This window comes from Bison bison, unplaced genomic scaffold, assembly GCF_000754665.1.
Source record: "Bison bison bison isolate TAMUID 2011002044 unplaced genomic scaffold, Bison_UMD1.0 scf7180017863955, whole genome shotgun sequence".
NCBI classification, from domain to species: Eukaryota; Metazoa; Chordata; class Mammalia; order Artiodactyla; family Bovidae; genus Bison; species Bison bison.
This window is the reverse complement of record NW_011494527.1, coordinates 862,083-888,872: the sequence shown is the minus strand read 5'-3', so window position 1 is coordinate 888,872 and position 26,790 is coordinate 862,083. Positions and strand designations below refer to the sequence as shown.

The 26,790-nt window shown below is 36.7% G+C and overlaps 1 protein-coding gene across 3 annotated transcripts in view; it reads right to left on the bottom strand.

The window, feature by feature from the left end:
• The window catches only part of RCOR3 (REST corepressor 3), a 53,030-nt gene that overhangs the window by 13,744 nt on the left and 12,496 nt on the right, over positions 1-26,790 (bottom strand). For all 3 annotated transcript variants that reach the window (XM_010833883.1, XM_010833885.1, XM_010833884.1), the window contains exons 4-8: positions 24,965-25,126; positions 23,478-23,602; positions 22,520-22,598; positions 10,606-10,824; positions 6,935-7,012 (exon numbers count right to left, since the gene is read on the bottom strand). In XM_010833883.1, coding sequence (XP_010832185.1) covers positions 6,935-7,012; positions 10,606-10,824; positions 22,520-22,598; positions 23,478-23,602; positions 24,965-25,126 — 663 coding nt within the window. The remainder of the gene's footprint in view (positions 1-6,934; positions 7,013-10,605; positions 10,825-22,519; positions 22,599-23,477; positions 23,603-24,964; positions 25,127-26,790) is intronic.

Here is a 26,790-nt window from a genome sequence, read left to right as displayed (position 1 = left end):
AAAAAAGACCTTGAGTAAAGGAGGGAAAAATTAAAAATACAAAGCACTGAGCTCCAAATGATAAGATTTTAAAAAGAACAGCAAGGCAGGCCAGGCAATGTGGACAAGCCTCCAGGTTAGGATACTTGTGAGGAGGCAAAGGAATAACAGGAAACAGGCAAAGAGAAAGAGGGGAAACAGGACATACAGGAGTAGTAAGGGTGAACCAAGGCTAAAAGAGTGCAAAGAAAAAAAGAGAGAAGACAGGGAAAACCAGCAATTTTAAACATATGGTCTCCCAAGAGGAATAGTAAGAATGGAGTAGGAGGTAATATCTGAATTAATACCCAGGCAATGTGATGCTGCTACCTTGGCCATGAAAGGTAGACAGAAGAGGTCCTTAGTACCCAAGGATAACTGGTATTGGAACCTGTTTAAAACAGGTCCAGATATTTCATGGTAAATGGTTAAAAAAATAAAAGGCTGAATGTAACTTAATCTGAAATATGAAACTAAAACTTAGGAAAATTAGTTCATTAAAAGATAGTTACTGATTCCGCTTACAAGCTTTAATTTTATTTCTTGGCATACCTTTTGTGATTATACAGTGGTATAACACTCTCTAGCTTTGAAATTTACAACATGAGTGCAGAATATGGGTCATTTTTGTTTTGAAGACGTCAATGATTTTCCCAAATTTCTCTTCTCTTTATTGTTACTCAAATTATTCTTCTTTTAAATGCCTGAGTCACTATCCTTTTTTTTTCCATCATTAGTTCTGTTACATACCGCTCTGTCAACAATTTTGCAAGTGATGAAAGCCATTCTGTACCTTCACAGACTTCATGAAGTTTCACATCTTTTGCAAGGCTTACAATTTCATTTTGTATTTGCACTGTATTAGCAAGAGAATAACAGAGGAAGATGTTGCTGTCATGGATGGGAAGGGTAAGAGCTGGAGTTAATTAGGAAGAATTAGTGAAGAGAGCCTAACTTTGTAAGTGCTCAATTCACTAGTGAATAGTTTGTTGTTTGGCAACCTTTGCTTTTCCATCTATCTCTTAGATTAATGAGCATTTGGATACTGAACATCTCTTGTGATACTACTTTGCAAGTGGTTCTTAAGATTAAAGTTAGCATATATGTGGAATATATATAAGGACATATGTAACCTGCTCTAGTAAAGAATCCACCTGCCAATGTAGGAAATGCGGGTTCGATTCCTGGGTCAGGAAGATCCCCTGGAGAAGGAAATGGCAACCCGTCCAACATTCTTGCCTAGGAAATCCCATGGACAGAGGAGACTGGCAAGCTACAGTCTATGAGGTAGCAAAGACTTGGACGTGACTAAGTGACTAAACGACAACAATAAACAATAACAAAAACATCAAGCATGGTGCCTGAGCAAACATAAATTAAAGCTGATCAATCAATGTTTGTTAAACCTGAAAGGCAGAAAATGGAAGAAAAGGTATCATTAATGAAAAGGGAACAAAAAGTGAAAAAGGAATAACAAGCCCTATGAAGATTTATTTTTGGCTTACAAGCAAATCAGGAGATGGGATAAACACAAGTAACTATTATTGAAAACAGTATACTGGGGATTCAAAGATGAGAGGGAAAACTCAAAATGACTACACTGGGGAAAAAGGAAAGTTGAAGGGACTGAAGCCAGAGATGGATTTAAGAACATAAGTTCCTAAAAGGCAAAAATGAGGAGAAGGCATACCATGTTCAGGAAACAAGAGGATTTTTGTTAGAAAGCAGTGACAAATAAGCCTGGAAGGCTGGTGATACTTAACTAAACCAAAATATGGTGAGGTCCAGTTCTGCAAGGGCTGAAAACACCAAGGCTGACGAGTTCATACTAGATATAATGAGCAATCTGGGGGAAGCTGGGAGCAAAGAGAGAAGGGTAGGATTATGAGCAGAATAAGACTTTTAAGCCTAGAAAGCTGGAAGAGGGTGATGCTTTTAAGGACTTAGGATTTGGGAGATGTGGGAAGGCAAGGCTAAGAGGAGGAATTTAACTTGGGATACACTGAAAATAAGGTATTAGGCAGGAGGCTAAAAGATTCATCTATTCAAATACATTTTTTTAAAGGTGTTTGGAAAATGCTTATGAGGGAAAACAATGGAATCAGCTTACTCAGATGAGAGGTTCTAAAATCAGACTGTGAATTTTTAAAAGTTTTTTTTCTTCCAAAATTACCCTTGAAATTTTCTTACAAAGGTAGCCATGGAGATAGGCAGTCTCGCAGAAAGTGCACACTGGCAGTTATTTCTCCAGTACTGGAAAGGGCCACTAGTTTCTCAGTTATACCCCAGATGAAGCCTTTGGCTCGAATTTAGAACAGTAGTAAATGAAAAATATAAATACTTATGTAAATACTAGAACATCGTTCAGTTCGAAGAAATGCTCAGGGGATGTGAAAGCTAAAACTGACTAAAGGAATGCTGGATACACCGTTCCCAGCTTGTAACCACTCACTCTGGGTCACACACTCCGTAAGTGGCGTTCAGGCAGAGACGCCAGCGCTGCTGCACTCGCTGTTACTAAACATACTCTCTCTTTTTTATTTGGTTGAATTTATGTCATTTAAACGTATATATGATATGACTTTAATACAGCAAAGTGATGAGGTTGTATCAGATTTCCAAAACAGAAGAGAAATGCATCCTGAGGATAAAAACTTGGAGAATATCTTTATTTACATAGAGTAAGAAAAATTATAGCTGAGAAGGGAAAATAATAGTTATAAACATAAAAGTTAAAGTAAGAAGGAGGTCATCATTATGTGAAAGGCTCAGAAACAGGCAAGGGAAATGAGTTAGAGCTGTGGAATTTGGCCATTAAGACCAATGTTAAGGTTTAAGAAGACACTTCAGTGGAAAAATGCAGAGGAGAACTTGAAACTGTTGGAATTAAACAGTCTATGTGCTACAAAATGGGAACAGTGGAAGAGAGGAAAGACTGTAGGAGTAAGAGGGTCAACATTTTAAAAACATATAGAATTCCTTTAAGTTACTGATTTTATATTTTAGAGCTAAGAAAGTTTGGTAGAGATGTGTTTAACTTAAGGAAAGGACAACTAGACTATATCCAGGAATCTAAAATTCTGTGGTAGTTATAGCTAGCTATGAGGTACCACTGAGAACATTCTTTTCCTTAAAAATAATAGAACAGCAATGTGAAACAATCCAGTATATAATAGCAACAATAATGTAAAAGACCCCATGAGCCGTCTAGAACAGTCTGGCCACCTGAGCGAGTTCAGCATGCTTACCGCATCCTTCCCCTGGCGCAACTGCTTCACAGCTTTCCCATTTTTGTCAGTGGTAGTTTCATACTACCTCTGACTTGGAAGAGTTAAAAAAGGTTACCAGGCTACCCAGTGCTGAAAAGTCAACCCAACACCCATAAAGAAAGGATGTCACACACCTATGCATGAAAATATCCACAGATTTGCAAACTTCTAGCTTCAAAAAGCATCCCTTTCTCAGACTCTTCCTTTTGGATTCACCGATCTCCTTGCCCCTTACCTAAACTCCACCCAAAACAAATCAAAGCATAATCAAACGTAACACCACTCCTTGCAACACCCTCATATACTTTCAAGGAGATACATAAACATCTACTTTGCAAATGTCCTCTAGGTTTATCACTTGCTCTCCATTCCTACAACTAATACCTGACACTACCCAATACCTCTTTACCACTTATTTTATCTCTCACATACCTGGTATTTCAGCAGCTCTAAAGTTTCTAATTTATCTTGTATAACATGGCCAGGATAACTCTCCTAAAACACAAATTTCTCATTATATCCTTCCTAAATTGAAAAAACTGTAGGATCTTTTCATTTGCCTTTAATTTAAAAGGCAAACTTCTTTTCTTAGCTTTTACAAAAGCTTTTCCTAGCTTTCACAGTGGTCTTGCCCACTGATTTATAAAACAAAGAAGTCCCTGTTAAACTCAACCTTATTAATACCTCTCATACATCCTGTGCATTCATCCTCTGCAACCAAGTGTGCCTTCCCAAGTAGACAACATGCTTCCTCAGAAAACAGTTTTTATACTTCCACTGAACTCTCAGTAGTGATTAGCACAATAATGAGCACATAATACATGCTTAGGGAATATCCAGTGTTTCTGATTTTCCCCTCTGGATTTATATTTTGAATGCACTGCTCAACATCAAACCACTGTTCACATTATTCCTTCCATCTGCCCTTTTAGTATATGCAAAAATCCTACTCACCCTTCAGTTGAAACTCCCCGCTCTAGGAAACTTCAGCTGAAACGTCCCCCTTTAGGAAATGCTCTCTGACTACCCTACTTGAACAATAGCCACTTGTTTTATTAATATCTTCACTTATAAATCTATAAATTTAATGTTTGTCTTCTAAAATCTAGACTATAAATTCTTTTTTAAAAAGTAGATGGAAAAATCTATCCTTCCTCTTTTTTAGGTGTCGCCCCTGCCCCCCGCCCCACCCCACACACAGAGCCTAATGCAGTGTCTTATAAAAAACAATTGATTGACAAATACTTAGGCAAGTGAATTAACTTTCTTCACCAATTTTTCCCTAAATGAAAATAACAAATACAACCAAATGAATAAGTAAAGCATCTTAGTAACTGTTTAGTTCCAGCTGAGTTACATCATTTAGTAGCTTGTTGTTTAAAAGGTTAATAAAATTCTTTTATTAGGTATTACAGAGAACTTTTTTAGGTTGGGTATCAGCTAACCTAAAGGTAAGAGGATAAGGTACATGATTTTTCAAGATTTTTACTATAACTGTTAATCTAGTGTTTTGAAATATATCTATTCAGGTTGTTCTCCCATATAAAGCAATAGGAACAATATGATACCTACAAATATATCCTGGGCATTTTCTAGATGATAAAACATATATACATTTTTGAAGTGCATGTGAGTTCAAAATCAACCTTAAAGTATTATACAAACTTCAATGTATGGACCACAGTGCATTAAGGTTTTGGTTGTTTCATTTTGATCATTATTTTTACAATAAACCAAGAGATGTAATAAATGGTAACTTCTAACCAATAACTACATTTGTATGTGGGAATCCAATATACACTTTTACTATTATATGAAAACTTCCAAAAGAGACAGCATCACATTAATCCAGGACTCCAACTGGACTCTAAGAATCTAAAACACAGCCAAAGGATCACTATTTACTATGATGTGTGATCTTGATCAAGTCACTTATTCTGAGGTCCAGCTCCCTCATGCAAAATAACAGCATTTACTTCATCTACTTCTCTGGACTTAAGTGAGCATCAAAAGAGGCAGCATATAGGAAAGTTATAAATGCTATTACACCTTCACATCTTACTTTATATAATGTTAATGAATGAGACTATTCTGCAATTTTCTGAAAAATTTGAAATTAGAATTTTATTTCCTTGAAAATTTGGTAGGCTTTTTCTATAAAGTTGTCTTGGCCTGCTGTTTTGGTTATACATTATTCAGTTTTCATTCTTTTTAAGACAATTTTGGTAAACCATATATTCCTAGGAATTTTTAAGTTTTGTGTAAACTTTCAAACTTATTGGCATAAAGTTCTTTAAGCTATTCCAATAAGGTTTTCAATATCTGCTATATTCTTTAATTTTTAAATTATAAACTCATAGTAATATACAAACATTTTAAGTTTTTTGCTTTTATGCATTTTATAATGGTTGGATGCCATCACTGACTCAATGGCCAAGAGTTTGAGCAAACTCAGGGAGATAGTGAAGGACAGGGAAGCCTGGCATGCTGCAGTTCACAGGGTTGAAAAGAGAACAACAACAATGTAATTAATTATATATTAAATTAATTCAATACAAAATTTAAAATGAATTTTTTGATGTAATAATTTAACATAAAATAAAGCAGGACTCTTTGTATTACACTATCTTTATTTAAATATCACTAGACTGTCAGTTTACTTCTGGGTTTGCAATGAGATACTAGTCTACATATATTTCATTCTTTTCCATTGCCTAACCTTCTTGAAAGAGACTATTCAAAACAAACAAAACATCTTCCTTTATAATGATTCTTCCTTTCTAGAAGATTCTAGAGAGTAAGATGGCATATGAAGTACTACTTTTCTGCCTGCACCCCACCCCCCACCCCGCCCATACATAATTCATTTGTAGATATTTCAGTCAATCTGCTATCTGGAGGGAAAAAAAATCCCATTAGGACCAAATAGGATCATTTGATTATTACATACATAGAAAAGTAAGGCCAGGATATGAAGCATAACATAGGAGTCTTAAAAAAAAGAGAGAGAAAAGATTTTGTAATAGAAGCTTCCGTAAAAAGGTATGATTGGACAATAAGCATTTAAGTACACCCTTAGACATCACCAATATAAAAAAACATATTAAGTTTAACAGAAGTACAAGTAAGACTTGAGAAAACGGCCAATCTATATCTCGTATTTGGATTTTGTATTTTCCAGGATATAAATACATACACTAAAATCCTAACTGGAAACCTGAACCAATAAACAAATACCCAAAACTAAAGTAAAATTTGTTAAAACTGTTAAAATGAGCTCCTTGTGATCTTTTTCTTCCTGTTACCAATTTACACAGGTAGGAAACAGCTTTGAACAAACATTGTTATAGACCCCAAAATGCACTTCTTCATCAATGACCTTCCAGTTTCACATGCACTGGGCCTACAATTATAGCTATTTTCTGTGCTTGATAGCAAGTGCTAAAGACAGTAATGGAATGATTTAACTTAAAACATTAGCCAAGTCTCAAGAGACTACCTATCTAAATAACAAAATAGAGACATAATAAATTATCTATATAATAAAACCTTCAAAGCACACATGTAACCAAAATATAGTAGTTGAACACTGAATAACTCAAAGAACAAGGTTTCACCATAGTCACATACACTCTTCAATAACATACCTCAGGAGGTTTGAATTCTTCAATTCCACCTTCCATTTTCTGTTTAAGTGCACTGTTTACTTGCTTAGCATTCTGAACCTTCAACAAAATAGCCAAAAATATGAATCAGATCATGTACTTAGGTGAATTTTTGAGTATTAGTAAATGAAAAGGATATATATTAAAAACCCTGTTACCCCAGGGGGATAGAACACTTATCACACTTAGGGTGGAATATACCCCTCATTCAAGTAGCATACACATCAACTATATACATACCTAACAGACTGACACAGTTCATAAAAACTCATTTAATTCTCACAACTACGCTGTGAAGTAAGTATAATCAGTTCTGTTATAACCTGACATATGCATTCTCAAAAGCCACAGTACTATGCAAACTGCACAGTAAAAACCACAGGGCTTATGGGGAAAAAGAGCTTGAGACACAACACTCAAAAACTTCATCAATGACACACAGCACAGTTCTAAACAGGAAAGAAATTCACAAGTGATGCAATAAAGATGATGCTTTACCTTAAAAGGTTGCTTACATAAGTGGGTGCCAAAATAACTACAACTTGTGAATTGTTGGGAAGTCGTAGAAGAGTTATTTGAAATCAGATGTAAAGTTTTAACACCAGATGTGGGTGTGTATGGCAAGTAACACAGTATATGCCCACACAGTTCAAATGGGAACCATGTGGGCATATACTCAGCTAGCTGTAGTTTTTCACTAACAAAAATCACATGTAAGCAAATGCAAAAGTCACACTATGTTCAAATTGTCCCCATGTATATCAATGATGTTGGAACAGATTCATGATTTCAAAACAAGCACTAGAGCAAAACTGGACTTTGATTTAAACAGTAGAAATGAAGGAGTGGTGGTGGTACACAAGACGGGTCAAATAAATAACTTGGAAACAAAATTAAGACATCTTTGTAAACAACTGATTGTGGAGAATTAGGGAGAAGGAGGAATCAAGGATAACTCTTTCATCACTGGCTGGAGTAACTGAGTATACATGGTGTTATTCAACCAGACAGGGACTGCAAAAAGGGGACCAGATTACTCGTGGACATGGAAGAAATCAGTCTGGACACTGCTTATGAGATGCTTGGGATAATAAATGGCAGAATCTGTAAATCTAAGACTGCAAATCTTCACTATGTTACACATCAAATGAATATCTAAGAAAGGGACTTAAAGCTTTAAAAGAGTTCTTTCCCAAGAATCAACAAAGGACCTTCCTGGTGGTCCAGTGGCAAAGAATCCACAGAGGACACAGGTTCAATCCCTGGTCCAGGAAGATTCCATGTGCCATAGAGCAACTAAGCCTGTGAGCCACAACTACTGAAGCCTGTGCTTGGCAAGGAGGGAAACCACTATAGTAAGAAGTCCACGTGCCAGAACAAAGAGTAGCCCCTGCTCACAGTAACCAGAGAAGGCCCTCATGCAGCCCAGAGACTCAACACAGCCAAAAATAAATAAATAATTTTTTAAAAAATCAATAAAAATAGCTTGTAAGTGAAGTAATAGCAGAGCAGTAGTATTGATGACTAAGTATGATTTACAGGTGGCTGAGAACATTTTATTCATTATTTAAAAAAAACTCTGAGCACTTTAAAAATATCACAGGCAACGTGTTTTAGAAGTTCTCTAAAGAGAAGCGGTGCTGTGGGTTGAAGATGGGAGTCTTACACACATTTATGGTTTGACTAAAGGTAAAGCATTCAAATCAAATATATACTATATATACTTGAGAATCCAGCACTATAAGTCAAAAGAAAGGAATTCTGAGGAGGAGGAGGTGGCTTTTAAAAGAGATAAGAACCAAGAAGAGGGCACTCGACTGGGGAACTTGTTTATAAACAATCTTAAGACAGCTTATTCAGTGGCAGAACTGGGATGGGGTGCGGGACAGAAACTAGATTGGGAAGCCTCTGAAAATAAGTGGTAAGAAAGCAGAGGAAGCTAATGTGGTAGATTTTGATATTTATTCTGGAACTTTGCTGGAGAAGAAAACAGAAATATAAAAGCAGTTTGGGTAAGTAACCAGGGTCAAGGGGTAGAGAAATCTGAATGTTTAGGATAGATAAAAACCATCTTGGTCCCATACTACCCTGTTGCAAAGTTCTTACATTATATGGAAGTGGTAATAATATTAACTCTAACGGTGCATACTGTGATATCTAAACAAGGATGCACTGTAAGCTAAGGATGCATGTTGTAATCCCTAAAGCAACTACAAAAAAAAAAAAAAGAGAGAGATAGCTGAAAAATATAAATATGACCATGTTACACCTCTTTTAAATCCTTCAGTAGTTTCCTCACTCATGATGAATTTTAAATTTAACATGCCCTTCCTATAAATTTCTGTCTAGCTCTGCAAATAACCTGCTAAAGGCCAAGTAGGAATTAATGAAGCATTTTAAGATGAGTGACGTTGATTACACCAGTATTTTAAAAGAATAACACTGATAAAATGTGTAACATGGGACTGAGAAGAGGTAGATAGCAAGGAGAATCAACATGATAGTTATAGTCAGAAAAGAGGTGATAAGGGCCATAACAAGGGTAGTAGGAATGAGATTAAAAAGCTGGGGATTGATTTAAAGGCAATTTCAAAGATAAAATAATCTACCACTTGAGTTTGTGTGTGTTGACAGATGTAATACAGGCAAGGGATGAATAAAAGATAAATTCAGATGTTTCAACAAACAAGGAACAGAAAAAAAAAATCTTTTGGGAGTTAGATGAGATGTCATGGAGAAGGCAATGGCACCCCACTCCAGTACTCTTGCCTGGAAAACCCCATGGATGGAGGAGCCTGGTAGGCTGCAGTCCATGGGGTCGCTAAGAGTCGGACACGACTGAGCGACTTCACTTCACTTCACTTGAAATGTCTAACAGTTAGTTGGAAATATAGCTATAGAGCTTAGGAGAAAAGCCACAGCTTAGGAAGTAAACTCAGAAGTCACTGGCAAGGTTGGTTAATTTATACCAAGAAAGCCCAGACTTAAAACTTAAAACAACAACAGAAATAAATAAATAAAGGAAAAACCAGAGAAAGACTGGAGAACTAATAACAACCGTTAATGAGTACGTATTATGTGCAAGGTACTAATCTTTTAAGCATTTACCCTATATTACCTTGTTTAATTCCTCCCAACCAAAATATCATTATCCTCATTTTAAGACAGAGAAACTGAAGTTGAGAGAAGTTAAACAGCTCCCCTAGGGTTGTGCAGGAAGTAGACAGTGTAGCTAGGTTTAGAACTTAGGATCACTGACTCTAAAACCTTATCCACTACCTGATTATGCTAAAGAAACTTTTAAATAATACTGCTGCTACTACTACTGGTGCTAATGATGACAATCCAGATGTATTATCTCAATTCTCAACAATCTGCAAGAGAAGTAAGATTATTATCTCCAATTTTATAAATAAAAAATGGAAGCTTAGATTCTATAATTTCCCAACATCATAGAGCTAACAGTAGCAATGCTGGGATTCAAATCTAAAATACTCAGTGGCACCTTATAATTTGAAAACAAGGTAAATAAGAAAGATAAAGATTATGTAACTGAGTGGTGGAGAAAATCTGTAAAAAAACTGAGTTTACAGGGATAAAGTAAATAAGCAAAATGGACAGAATCATCAAAAATAATGATTTTTATAAAATACCTGACGTTTTAAAGAGATCAACTCCATGTCCAGTTGCCTCAGGATGGTGTTGGCTGCATTGGGGCTACAGGAAACAGCTACCACGTCTTCTTGGGTTAAATACATGCCCTTAGGTGGACGGCACTTAGAACGCTGAGAATGATGGCGGTGTTGTAAACTCTGATATTCTCTCCTCCCAAGTCCAATCTTGCTAGTTTGGACAGGCTGGTCAGTATTACCCTGGAAGAAAAAATTATAATAGGTCATCTGGGCTTGTATACAGGTATAAGTTGAAAACAGTCTATTATTAATAGATTACTAATAGAAGTATCTGTTACATTAAGTGCACCTACTAAATACTTCTAACCAATTATATTACATATGAGTCCAAACACACACACACACAACTAGTAATTAGGGGGAGATGAGCATACAACATATGTTTCATTAATCCACTCAATAAAATGTTAGGTTTCTATGCCCAGAAGACTCTGAACAAATGAAAAAATAAGGTGGATTTTACATTACTTTAGTTTGCTTCACGATTTCAAGATGGGATATACTTTCAGCAATAAGAGGGGGTGGTAAGCTACAACTTACTAAGTGAAAGTTTTAAAGAAAGTAAAAAAAGGGACAAATTAGGAATCATGACAATTAGTAGCTCAGACAACTGGTAAAAAAGAGATAACATTTTATTCTCACTTCCGAGTTGTTGAAAGAGAACTATGCCTCTAAAAATTAAAAAGAGCACAAGATTATTTTAATACTAACAACATTTCTAAACTCCAAGTCTATTTACCTGTGAATAAAGTAACACTGAAATTTTCACTTTGGAAGAGGTTTAAAAAGCTCTAATAATGACCACCATGAACTCTTAAGTAGGATTTCATTATTATATTTGCAATATTCTTAAAAAGTGTGATGTAAAAATACAATGTTATTCTGTGCTTCTAAGATAGGAATCCATTAGAAACTGTGTCCCATTAGGCTGAAGACAATATACTGAATAGATTTAATAATTCATTAAAAAAGGAACTCTGCGTAAAAGTCATAATATAATTATATAGTACCCAGTACTGTAATTCACTCTGTTCCTTACAACTCAATTCAAAGCAACACATGACAGATTTGATGATCAGGGAAAATCCTCCCAGTATAGCACTCCTAAAATTGCTAGATCAAGTATTTTAAAAAATCTTTTAAAATTCATTTCTGAGCTGGCAGAGAGGTGAAGAAATCCCTCAGAGACCAGAAATAATGAGAAAGCAGGAATCTAGAGAGATAAGCAAGGATGCAGGAGCTGACACGTGCCTATAGAACAATGGACAACAGGTGAAGAGCACAAGAGTCAAAGCCAGAACTCTGGAAGGGGAGGGGGCTCCAACATCGTGCAAAGTAGGAAAAATGACCCTGCCCTGCAAAGGGAGGATGATTTAAAGAAAGTCAAGACTACTTCAACCTTGGCTCAAAGGAAAGCAAAGAAACCAAAAAGAGTCTTTCCTGAGAATCCCTAGCCACAGGCTTATATTCAGACAGGTTTGGAGACAAAATTTATATGAACTGTCTGGCCTGAAAAACCTCAAATCAAAAATTTACTTCAGAGTGTCTCAGGTTGGTAGGGCTTTCAGTTAGCAGAAGTAAATGCAAGCTGTCTTTAGAAGAATGCACTGTAAATGCAGGTCTTGAAAATTTTCAACAAACATGTTCCAAGGAAAATGAGCTCACAACTACAAACTGCCAAACAAGCCTCCTGAGTAAAACACTGCAGAAGGCAAACAACAGAATTGTATCTGTAGAGATCACAACTATTATAATTACTGGATAAAGAGAATACAATAAAGATGTTATACATGTAAAAGAAAGAAAGAATTGAAAATATGGAATATTCTTATATGAAATGAGTCCATCAAAACTGACCAAGCAGACAGGCAAAAAAACCAAACAGAACATCTGGAAATAAAAAATATTATAAATCAGATTAGAAATTCAATGGATGGGTTACTCAGCAGACTAGACAGAGCTCAAAAGAAAATTAGTGACTCTGAAATCACCTATGAGAAAAATGCCCAAAACATACCATGGAAGTATGGAAAGACATGGAATGCATGAGTGATTGAGACATGTGAAAAGTCCATTACATTTCTAAAAGAATTCTCAAAAGACAGCAGAGAGAGAATGAAGGAGACTTAGATTCAAAGATTCAACAAATGAGAATTTTACAGAACTTAAGATAGGATTTAGAAAATACAAAGGAGTCCAAAACAAGTTTCAAAAAAAAGAAATCCATAGCCATATACTTCAAAATGAAACTATGAACACTAAAGACAAAGAAGAGATCATAAAAAAGCAGACAAAGAGGAAAGTTAAATTACCTCCAAAGAAGGGTGTGGAGAAGAGCACCCTCTTGTACTCTTGGTAGACATTATGGAGATTCCTTAAAAAACTAGGAACAGAACCACCATATGACCCAACAATCCCACTAATCGGCATGTAACCTAAGAAAACCATAACTGAAAAGAGATGTTGCAGCACTATCGAAAATAACTAGGAGGCAATCCAGATGTCCATCGACAGATGAATGGATAAAGAAGCTGTGGTACATACATACAATGGAATATTACTTGGCCATAAAAAAAAAAAAAACATTTGAGTCAGCCCTAATGAGGTAGATGAACCCAAAGCCTGTTACACAGAGTGAAGTAAGTCAGAAAGAGAAAAACAAATATCGTACACTAACATATATATATATATATGAGAAGGCAATGGCACGCCACTCCAGTACTCTTGCCTGGAAAATCCCATGGATGGAGGAGCCTGGTGGGCTACAGTCCGTGGGGTCGCTAAGAGCTGGACATGACTGAGCGACTTCACTTTCACTTTTCACTTTCATGCATTTGAGAAGGCAATGGCAACCCACGCCAGGGTTCTTGCCTGGAGAATCCCAGGAATAGGGGAACCTGGTGGGCTGCCATCTATGGGGTCACACAGAGTCGGACATGACTGAAGTGATTTAGCAGTAGCAGTTAGCATATATATGTATATATATATACACACACACACACACACACATATATATATAATCTAGAAAGATGGTACTGATGAGCCTGTTTGCAGGGCAGCAATGGAGATGCAGACAGAGAGAACAGACTTGTGGACACAGTTGGGGAAGGAGAGGGTGGGGCCAATTGAGAGAGCAGCATGGAAACATATAAATTACCATATGTAAAACAGACAGCCAGAGGAAATTTGCTGTATGACGCAAGGAGCTCAAATCAGGGGCTCTGTGACAACCTAGAGGGCGGGGATGGGGTGGGAGGCGGGACGGAGGTCCAAGGGGGAGGAGACATACGTTTACCTATGGCTGATTCATGTTGATGTATGGCAGAAACCAACACAATATTGTAAAGCAATAAAAAAAAATTTAAAAGTTACCTCCAAAGGAATGATAGCAGACTGCCTGACAACAGACTTCTCTAAAGCAATGATAGAAATCAGAAAGCAGCAGAATATCTTCAAATAATATCGGTCAACCTAGGAGTCTAACCCCAGCAAAACTAAGGGTTTAAGAAATAGGCATTTTGGACATTCCAAAACTGACTGTGTTCATAATCAATAGAGTCTCATTAAATTAATCTGTAAAAGATACACTTAGGAAAAAAGAAAAATTATTTTCAAAGGAAGTTCTAAGATTCAAGAATGAAAGGTAAGCAAAATTAAGTATTTTAAGTATTAAAAATTGGTAAATTTCTTGTTAGCTTAGTAAATCTAACACTGACTATATGTCTAATGTGATACATTAAAAAATAAGATGTAACTAAAACTGGAAAAAAAATAGCATATAAAACAAGAAGGTAGTGGCTGAAGTCAAAGCATCTTGGACTTAAATTAACCAGAAACTCATTAAAAGCACCAAAATTAGACTTTAAAAGTTAAATATGCAGGATAAAACTTCCAGAGTATACAGTAAGAATAGAAATATAGAAACACTCCTAACTAGTAGAGAGTAAAATAAAAAAATCAAACAAGAGATGAATTCTTGATCCAAAAAGAAAGTAAGTCAAATAGAAGATAAAAATAAGAAATAACAAAGATAACAAATATCAATCATAACTGGTATAAAGGGGCTAAATTCTATAGATAAAATAAAAAATAGCACATATCTGTTCCTGTAAGACATGTACTTAAAATATGAGGACACAGAAATGTTGAAAGTAAGGAATAACGATACCAGTCAAACACAACAAAAGAAAGATGACAGAGCTATCAGTTCAGCTTAGTCACTCAGTCGTGTCCAACTCTTTGCAACCCCACGGACTGCAACAGGCCAGGCTTCCCTGTCCACCACCAACTACTCCTGGAGCTTGCTCAAACTCATGTCCATTGAGTCGGTGATGTCATCCAACCACCTCATCCTCTGTCATCCCCTTCTCCTCCTGCCTTCAATCTTTCCCAGCATCAAGGTCTTTTCTAATGAGTCAGTTCTTCGCATCAGGTGGCCAAAGTACTGGAGCTTCAGCTTCAGCATTTGTCCTTCCAATGGATATTCAGGACTGATTTCCTTTAGGATTGACTAGTTTGATCTTGCAGTCCAAGGGACTCTCAAGAGTCTTCTCCAACACCATAGTTCAAAAACATCAATTCTTTGGTGCTCAGCTTTCTTTATGGTCCAACTCTTACTTTCATACATGACTACTGGAAAAACCATAGCTTTGACTTGATGGACCTTTGTTGGCAAAGTAATGTCTCTGCTTTTTAATATGTTGTCTAGGTTGGTCACAAGTTGTGACTAAACCACCACCTAGGCTGGTCATAGCTTTTCTTCCAAGGAGCACGTGTCTTTTAATTTCACAGCTGCAATTACTATCACCATCTGCAATGATTCTGGAACCCAAGAAAATAAAGTCTGTCACTGTTTCCATTGTTTTCTCATCTATTTGCCATTAAGTGATGGAACCGGATGCCAAGATCTTCATTTTTCGAATGCTGAGTTTTAAGTCAGCTTTAGGTTCTCTTTCACTTTCATAAAGAGGCTCTTTAGTTCTTCGTCGCCTTCTGCCATAAGGGTGGGGTCATCTGCATGTCTGAGGTTATTCATATTTCTCCCGCCAATTTTGATTCCAGCTTGTGCTTCATCCAGCCCAGCATTTCACATGATGTACTCTGCATATAAGTTAAATAAGCAGGGTGACAATATACAACAGCCTTGACATACTCCTTTCCCACTTTGGAACCAGTCCATTGTTCCATGTCTGGTTCTAACTGTTGCATCTTGACCTGCATACAGATTTCTCAGGAGGCAGATAGAGCTATACCAGACAAATAATCTTTAAAAGTAGAAGATAAAGGTTTCAAATTCAACAAAACAGTTTCTACACATTTAATAAATAATAGCTTCAAAATACAGTTATTTCTCAATAATCCATCAGAAAAGCACATAAACACCTACAAAACCAATACTAGCAAGTAGGCAAGCAGTAACAGAATATCGATTTCAATCGTATTAACTGACAAGCTTCAATTAAGACACATTAAAAAAAACTCTATAACCAATAACTAAAAGTATATATTACTCTCAAGCACACATGGAAAAACATTCATGAAAATTCAACATTCTAGATTTGAAGGTTTTAAAACATATCCCCAAATTCCTCAGCATTCCAACCACAGAGAAGAGAGACTCTCTATCCTATCCTCCTTGATTCTGGACCAAGTTCAGTAGCTCACTTACAACCAACAGAAAGTAACACGTGTGACACTGAGTAACTTGCAAGGCTAGGCCAGAAATGGCTAGGTACCTTCTCTCTCTGCTTTGGGGATGATTACTTTGGAGGAAACCAGCCATGGTAAGAAGCCAGATTACTAGGGGACTACCAGGTTATAGAGGAATGCTAGCTGACAGTCAGGTAAGCAAGTCCAAAACCTTCAAAAACATCCTACTTGATGCTGAAACCTAAAATTATTCTTTCTAAAGTCCGGAATAAAATAAAAATATTTGCTATTATAACTTCTCTCCAACATTATACTGGTGATTCTAACCAGTTCAGTAAGGGCAGAAATAAAAAGTATTATAAGGATTGAAAAGAAATAAAACTGCTATTATTTTCAGATAATATAAACCTCTATATAGGAAATGCAAACTAATCTACAAACAGGTAACAAAGATTTCATTTCTCTCCAGTTTACATATAGATTTAATGGAATATCAAGTAGGGCTCTCCTACTTTGAAGTTTGAGATAAAGATCCAAAAATAGCCAAGGAAGCCTTAAGAAGCACTACCAAGTAAGGGGAATTATCCCAGCAGCTATCAAGGTTTATTATAAAGTTATACTAGTTAAGACATGCGACTGACAGGAGAAGCAGACTAGAAAGCCAGTGAAAGTGCAAATGTTAATTTGAGTCTCTGCAACCCCATAGACAGTAGCCTGCCAGGCTCCTCTGTCCATGGAATTTTCCAGGCAAGAATACTGGAGTGGGTTGTCATTCCCTTCTCCAAGGGATCTTCCCAACCCAGGGATTGAACTCGGGTCTCCTGCACTGCAGGTGGATTCCTTAACATCTGAGCCAGCAGGGAAGCCCCTAGAGAGCCATACTTATATAGAAACCTCATCCATGATAAAGCTGATATGGCAGACCAGTGGAAAGAAATGAACCCATTTTCATATTAGAAAACAAAACAAAAAAACAAATGGATCTTTATCTGACAACATAAACCAAACCTAATTACTGACAGATAAAGGACAAAAGTGTAAAAAGCAAAAGTTTTAAATTTACGGAAAAAAATATAGAATATTGAAATTTGAATATTTACGTACTTTTGATGAGATAGCTGTTCATCAAAGCATGTAAAGAGAGTAAAAAAAGATAAACCAAGAACTGCTAAAAGATCTCTGCAACACACTTAACCAAAAAATTAGTATCTAGAATATACAAGGAATTCAGTAAGAAAAAAATTCATACATTCTCTTTAAGACAAAACCAAACCAAAAGATAAAAAACAAACACAAATAAGCACTTTAAACAGATGGAAAAATAATCAGCCTCATTAGTAATCTGATGAACGAACTGAGAACACAATGAGATACCATTTCAGATTATCAGATTGCTAACATCTTGCAAGTCTTATCATATAAAGTACTGGCAGTGAATGCTGCATACTCAGTCGTGTCTGACTCTTTGTGACCCCATGGAGTGTAGCCCGCCAGTTTCCTTTGTCCTTGAATTCTCCAGCCAGGAATACTGGAGTGGGTTGCCATTTCCTTCTCCAGGGAATCTTCTTGATCCAGGGACTGAACCTATGTCTCCTGCATTGGCACACGGATTCTTTACCTCTGAGCCACCTGGGAAGTCCTGAAGTATTGGCAAGGAAGTTGGGTAATGAGTACTCTCATAGCCAATAGAAGTACATCAAATGTAGAAAATGATTTGCCATTATTTAGGCAAGTCAAACACAGTTATAGTCTAAAATAGACTGGGGCTAATGATAAAGAATCCGCCTGCAATGTAGGAGATGTGGGTTTGATCCCAGGGTCAGGAAGATCCCCTGGAGGAGGGGATGGAACCCACTCCAGTATTCTTGCCTGGAGAATCCCATGAACAGAAACCTAGTGGGCTACAGCTCACAGGGTCACAAAGCGTCAGACACGACAGGAGTGATTTAGCTCGCACACACCCAAGAAAAGTTAAACATGGTTACAGTCTAAATAGAGTAATGCCACTCCAAACAATTGTAGGGTATTACTACTCACTAAGTCGTGGTTGGCATTTTGGTGGAATAATCTGCACTGCATACTTCAGGAGAGCTGGCATTCGTTTCCCACTATATGCTAAGAGTGTCCATCAACCAGAAACACCTCCATAATTTTTACATGTCCCTTATGCAGGTAATACTAAATCTTGCTGAGAACTGCTATCGCACAGGAGTTGTTGTATATGTATGTATCCAGGATATGCTCTTATCAGTATTGTTCATAATAAGAAGCAGCTAGAAAGAATGTCCATTAATTGGAGTAGGTAAGTGGTGGCACATGCATACAATGGATGTTTACGATTTCCTTCCAGGTTCCCACTGCAAAGAAAGGAGTGGGCTGCAATAAAGAAAACAAAGGACTTCTGTTTCTTCTTAAGCTCAGTGATGGACACACTGGTATTTATTACTATTCTTCAGATTGTACATAGTCTATGGTATGTACAGTTTCATAATTTTTAAAAGTTAAAAATAAAAACCTTTCCATATAACGCGTCATTAACTTGCAGAAGCAGGCCTGTGTTGAAGGCAATGTTACAGCACCATTCCCTGCCCGGTGCCCCTACCATCTGGGAAAGAGCAGGGAACTGAACGAAACTGCTGACACACAGGCCAGCCCTGGACCACGGCCCTGCAGCGTGTTTTTAGCACTTTTAAAATTTTACCCCCCTCACTGTCTTTTGCTAACGGAATGAGATCACTGGCAAACAAAAGACCAAATGTTTAAGTATCACCTCGCATGGTTGGACAAAACAGTATTCCACATACACACATTTCCTAGGTAACTAAACCCAAATCCCTAATCTCTCATATTGGTACAGCAATTAAGAGTTTATAGTGTATATTCTTATCTGTTAATATATTTGACTGACTGCCTACTATGTACCAGGCCCTGCAGTTGAGACTCATTTCTTGCTCCTTAAGAGCTTATACCACTCAAGAAAGGCAGGCAGGTGAGGGGAGATCAGATGTACACAAGTTCCATTCAGCTCAGTGAGGACTGCAGTGGATTTAAAGAAAAACAAGGAAGCAATCAATTCAACATAAGGCAAGGGGAGTTCATAGACAAGCTACATATTGCAGAGTTATGAGGAATTTGCCAGGCATATTTGGGAAGAAAGGGAACGCTAGAAAGAACAGACCAACAAAGAGCAAAAGCCAGGGCATGAAAACACTTACCTGAAACTCTCTTAGCAATGTGAAATAACAGGGTGGGGTGGAGAATGTCTAACTAGAAAGGTTGTGTTTTATCCTACAGACAAAGCCATGGAGGAACTGCAAGCAGTACATTTGGTTTTAAAAGGTTGTCTTGGCAGCAGTGTAGAGAATGGTCTTGGAAGGTGTGGTGCAATGTCTGGAGATAAGGTAAATTAAGATAGAAAATGTCAGTAATTCAGAGAAGAGATGAGAACCTAAAAATAAGGCAGTCACCTAGAAGACCAAAGACAAAAGAATAAAATTTACAGTTACCTGAGAGAGAAAATTAGAAACAGTAATCACACAATGAACAGAGTAATTGAGAAAGAGAAAAAGAAGTCACTAAAACTGAGACACAATGGTTAAAAGTGGCTTCCACGCCGGCTCAGGGGTAAAGAATCTGCCTGCCAATGCAAAAAACACAGGTTTGATCTCTGGGTCAAGATCATCCCCGGGAGAAGGAAACTCTCCCATCTTCTTGCCTGCAGAATTACATGGACAGAGGAGCCTGGTAGGCTACAGTCCTTGCGGTTGCAAAGAGTTGGGCACAACTGAGCAACTAAATAACACATTAAAAAGGTAGATGGGAATCAGAGAATGGTGTTATAAAAGTCAAAACCAGATTTTCAGAACAAGGGAGGGGTCAATAACTTGAAATAATACAGGAAGCACAAGGAGAATGCACTGAGTAACCAGTCGCTGGATGTGGCAGTTAGGAAGGAGGTCACTGCTGACCTGTCAGCAGTTTGAGAGAAGTAAAGGGGCAGCAAGCTGTTCAAACTCCAAGAGTGAAGTAATGCCAAGATAGATAGTGATGCTTGTAAATGAAAGACGAGCATACTTCTGGGCTGCAGACAAAAGGCTGAAAGTATGGCAAAGAAACTGATGGAAAAGGTCCTAAAGGCAATATGCAGGGACAGGTAGGATGAAACTAGCAATGAAACTATACAGAACAAGGGGAGGGACCTTTCTTACTGTCAAAGAGAGGCATGCAGCACAGACTGCTCATTACTTCATATTACTGCATTTGTGACATTTTAAAAGTCTGATCCTATCAAGCACCAGCAAGGAAGTGGGAAATGAGTACTGTGTAAAATACTGGGGGCGGTACCAGACGTTCCAGGGTTACAGGAAGCCCTGACTTCAAAGAGTTCACAGTTTAACAGGCAAAAAACAGTAATTTTAATATAATGTCCTAAGTGTAAATATACTCAGATAAAAAGGGTAGTGTGGTAGCACAGAGGTTAGGGGAGGGGCTGGAATTTAAGGGTATTCCTGCTTGATATTTTCTTCTTGAAGTAGCAAGTGAAGTTATCTGCTGAGTTTTTCAGGGGAGAGGGGAGGTGGTAGGTGATGTGTAGAAAAGGATGACTGTTCAAATACTTGCTTACACAATAAATTCTATTCGAGATTTATTATGTACTGGGTACTATAATAAATGCTTTTATATATATTACCTAGTTGATTGTCAGAACAAACCTATTATTTTAATTTTACCAATGGAAAAAACTGAAAATTACAGGTTAAAAATTGAGAGATGCTAAGGGTTACACTGAGATTGAAAACTATTTTTTGCAAGTAGCAACAATGTCCATAATTGTGTAATCTTCTCTTGTAACCCCAGACCAAGAATAGCAATTTATCCAGCACTGTGGGTTTACAGGGTTAGAGAAGGAATAGCAGAAGAGTGGGAGAAATGGGGAGTTACAGACACTAGGAAGAGAGCAACTTAAGGAAATGGCCATTTGGTCTAAGGTTCAGGGAGACAAGGAGGCTTGGGGAAAAATGAAGGATTCAGGGAATCTGAGAACATTTAGCAGTAGTAAGAAAATCAGTAAAGTATCAAGCTGAGTAGAAGTTTTCAAATTTCACTGACGAAAGATGACAAGTGCCAGAATGGGCCATGGCATTTGAGTTCCTTAAGAGGAGGAATGCGGGTCATTAAACCGGATGAAGTCACATTTGTGTCTCCAATCTTCAATGTTATTTTCACAAGTTGCCTATACATCATAAGCCTTTACCCACTGACATCTGGTCTATATATTTTTTACAATTATGTAATTCCTTGCCTTAATAAATGAGCATGTATATCAATTTAAAACTTTTCAAGATTTTAAGTCATCACCATTGTCATTAAATTGAGGAGTATGACTGCATTTCTAGTTGGGAATCCTTCATCTCTTCCTTTGAGGTAGCTTTCAATTTTCACTGGTGTCAGTATGCTGCTACTGCTGCTGCTGCTAAGTCACTTCAGTCGTGTCCGACTCTGTGTGAACCCATAGACCGCAGCCCACCAGGCTCTCCCGTCCCTGGGATTCTCCAGGCAAGAACACTGGAGTGGGTTGCTATTTCCTTCTCCAACGCATGAAAGGGAAAAGTCAAAGTGAAGTCGCTCAATTGTGTCCGACTCTTCTCGACCCCATAGACTGCAGCCTACCAGGCTCCCCCATCCATGGGATTTTCCAGGCAAGAATACTGGAGTGGGGTGCCATCGCCATACCTGGTACTAATTTCTAATTTGTTATAAAATGGAATAAACTAAATGTTCTCCAATAAAATATTCTACACTTAATATTGTCTCATCTAAGGGTGATTTTACTTCTTTTCTATGGATTAAAGAACAGGTGTTGTGGGTCGTCTCCTGGGGGCTCAGTGGGTAGGGTTCCCAGTTCTCACTGCTGTGGCCCAGGTCCAATCCCTGGTCAGGGAACTGAGATCCTACAAGTCGTGCAGAGTGGCCAGAAAAAAAAAAGAACAGGCATCATGGGAGGGCTTTTATACCTCTGAATGGATGAGATAATCCCCAAATTACTTAAACTACTGGCTAATTGGAATTCTTGATGTTTCTGCTTTTCCAAAAAACTTCAATTAACATTGACATTTACTACCTTCTAATCCATTATATAAAAATGCTTTTCTTAATATGAAGTACTGCTCATTTTTTTGGAGTGAATTTGTAGAACAATTACAAGCACTCTAATGATCATCATTACCTCTTTCTTGGCTTCTTTTTTGGGATCATAATCACTATCGTTTCCATCCACTGGGTGTGTTTCTTCCACGTCATCATCACTGAAAAGAAACAAAGATTAATAAATTTAATTCACTTCTTTTTATTCTATTCCAGTGTTCTTATCAAACTGTAATATAGCTACCTAGTAATTTTACTAAATATTCCCCAGGAGTTATCCTTAGGAACACAAGTTTTCATAATTTAGATTCCTCTAGTGTTTAGAAACATTTATCCTTTTAGGTATATAGAATCATTTAAGCAAACATTTCCAGCTAAAAAACAGAGACTTAATAGGAAAGATATTTAGAAAGAAATATCATTTGGGAGAAAGAACATATATATTAATTTGATGTAATATTTATTATTTCAGTTCTCCAATTGGAGGATAAAGACAGACAAAAACCAGAAAGAAAAATGATCTTTTATACTATCAGAAAGACACAGCTATAATAATGTGGACTTCAGTTATTCAGATAACTGTGGAAAGACCACCTTCCAGAGAATGTATTTCTTTTTTTTTTTTCCCCTACTTTTTCATTGCACAGCTTGGCATGTGGGATCTTAGTTCCCCAACCATGGATCAAACCATGCTCCCTGCAGTGGAAGCAGGGAGACTTAGCCACTGAACCACCAGGGAAGTCCCGAATATATTTGTTAATATAGTCTAAATATATGTACTGAATATATCAATACTAAAGGGAAGCATTTGTAATTAAATACAATTCAAATATAACTCAGTACAAAGGTTTGCTGACTATGATTAACAGTTAAAGAGTTGAAGAAAGTTCTTACTATGAAAATTTCTGATCACTCAGTTCTTCCTGTCAGAGCAGAAATAGGAATATAAGGATAAGAAGCATTTACAATGTACTGTGATCACTGTTCTACCTTAGGAAATACAAGCAATACCTGTAACTATATAAAGGCATCCAACCTACCTGTCACCCTGATTATGTCTATTGGCTAGTTTACGAGCCTGGCGATCCATTAAGCTTGTCCTAGATCGAGTTTTTTTCCAGGAATAGTAATATTTCACAAGGCTAGCAATTGTCTTATCTGGAAGCTTGAAAAAAAAAATCATGTTAATATCAGCAAGTTTTTTCATAAACTCTGATTAACAGAATGAATAACATCTCTGATATTATTCTTTGATACTTAGCAAACAAAAGCATAGACAAAATCTTCCCAGGTACCTTTATGAATTATAGCATTAAAAAGTGCAGCTACAGTCATAGAACCCCACCATACCTATGTCACTGATATTTGTAAATAAATATTCCTATTTATTCTGAGCAGAGAAAGAAGAGAAGGATGTCACAAACTAATATGATGTGAATGGCCCCAGAAGTCCACAGCAAAATGGTAATATTCCACATTTGTTTTCTTAGAGTTACTCCACTCTTTCCACCCCCTCTGTAAACTGGATTTTTATAAACTGATTAATAATTCATATATCATAAAATTTACCAATTTAAAGTGTACAATTCAGAGGTTTTTAGCCTACCCACGAAGTTGTGCAACTACCACTATTTAATTTCAGATATTTTCATAACCTCAAGAAGAAACCTTAAACTTATTAACAGTCACTCCCTATTCTCCCTTTAACCCAGACCCTGGCAACTACTAATCTACTTTTTTCTCTTCAGATTTGCCTATTCTGGATATTTCGTATAAGTGCAATCATACTGTTGCTTAGCATAATGTTTTAAAGAAAAGCGATTCAATACCATTTTGTTTTAAATCCAGGCTTTAAGATGATAAATAATGCAAACAGACTTGGATATTAAAAGGACTAATGATCATGCACTACTTTGTCATATATTGACAAATAAGGATACACTCTTCCAATTAAAAATGCTGGTTTTGATTATGGAAGACACTTAGATATATTTGCAAACATTTCTAATTTCCAAAATTCAACTTAAAAGAGTTTAATGCAACAACTTCTCAGAGTTATACAATTTTGACTAGAAACACAAAAAATTTAAGAACTAGAAATAAAGAGCAGTTTTTCTTTCAAAAAAAAAAAAAAGGAACAGCCCCTGAACAACGTTGAAATGATACAGAATTTCTATCAACAGTTTTCATATCCAAAGGAATATAAATTTGAAAATAAAATCCTCATGTTAAAAATGAAACATTTAATAAAACTGAAATTATGATTTTTCCTGAAATGATAAACTTATTTAGTAAGTCTATTAAACATATACTTATCACAATCTTAATTTATTACAATGAAATGGAACATAATGATCACATATTAAGAGTAGTTGTAGAAAGTAAGACTATATACAAATATACCTATTTCAAAATATTTTTAACAATTAGATTGGAAAACTTTTTGTATTTAATAATTAGGAAGTGTTTAACAACAGAATTAGGTATCACTCAGGTATGAACCACAGTAAAAGCAAAATTACCATACCATTTGCTGAATCCTGTGAAAGCTCTTCCCATGAAAACTAAAGGCTTGTTCAAATAGGACTTTATCTTCCACTGTCCACTCATCCGGAAAGGGAGTGAAATTAGGGAGATCAGCAAGGGACTTCTCAATGTTATGTTTATGCCAGAACAACATGCCAAGTGCCTTTGAAGAGAAATCATTCCCCTTTGGTTTTAATGGACTTATGTTCCATCACACTTGAGAGAGTTAAACACAAATCAGGTTAAAGTCTTAAGCCTATGACTTCAACTGAAGATACATTCAGTTTGGGGCTTTTAATCAGGGTGCCCAGGTAACAGAGCTCATTTCTTTCTTTCAAATCAGGGCCTCAGAATAGTAAATGTTTTTACATACCACATCTGCTGTAGAATCTAGGAAAAAGTGAGCTGAGGAGAGTGGCTATAATTACTAAAGCAGGTCTGTAGGCTCATATCAAGACTTTCACTCACATTTATTCATTTGTCAAGTGTAGGGAAAAATATGCTAAAAGGAAAAATAACCTGTAAGTCAATACTTGAATGAAACTATCAATTATAACACAAAACTAGAAGTGCTCAGGCAAGACTCAGTAGAGAAATATTTATGTTTTAATCTGTTAGAAGTATCCTGGGCTAAATACTTCTAAGAAGTAAGAGTACCTCAAATGCAACTTTAACACTACTTTACCACATGTATTTCTAAAGTTCTTTATTATCATAATGTACACAAAGAATTACTATAAGGCATATTAATAATTTCAATGACTTTATTACCAAATCATAGGAAAACCTGAAATGGATAATTTTAGACAATTCAACAACTTTTCCTTCTGTTGTAATCTTTACTGTAAGGTACTGATACTTTGGCCACCTGATGCGAAGAGCTGACTCATTGGAAAAGACCCTGATGCTGGGAAAGATTGAGGGCAGGAGGAGAAGGGGAGGACAGAGGATGAGATGGTTGGATGGCATCACCGACTCAATGGACATGGCTTTGGGCGGACTCCAGGAATTGGTGATGGACAGGGAGGCCTGGCGTGCTGTGGTTCATGGGGTCACAAAGAGTCGGACATGACTGAGCAACTGAACTGACTGACTGAGTATCATTTAGGGGATAAAGGTTTATTTTTTAAGAGGAGAGATAGCAACTTTTTAAATAGCATTAACTTCTCACTTTGGTAATACTTTGGTACTCTGGTAGTACTCCTTGAAAATGAACATGAAAATGAACACATATACAGTCACATTTCAAAGAATTAACCTTATCAAATAGTAAAAAGAAAGTTAAGTCTTAAAAACAAAATACATAAGCAAAGTCTTCAAAACCCACAGAAAAGTTAACTATATTTAGATTAACATCTCAATCTCACCAAAATGATTTTCTATAGTTTAACCATGTTGCTAACTATAAAATTAGCTCTTAATAATGCAGGTAACTGAAAGTTCACTTATTTTACTATTAATTCTGACAGAGGTTGATATTATACTTAGTTGAAATGAAATTTAAGAATGTCCACTTTACTTTCACTTTCCATGTTCTACATTCCCATTTTACCAGGGATAATGGACCATATGTCATATATGCGTGTGTGCATGCTCATTTGCTCAGTCCTGTTTGCGACGCCAAGGACTATATAGCCTGTCAGGCTCCTCTGTCCATGGAATTTTCCAGGCAAGAATACTGGAATGGGTTGCCATTTCGTCCTCCAGGGGATCTTCCTGACCCAGGGATCAAAGCTTTGTCTCTTGCACTGGAAGGTGGATTCTTTACCACTGCACCACCTGGGCAGTCCCATACCACATATATCTCCTTTTAAAGTTATCTATTTT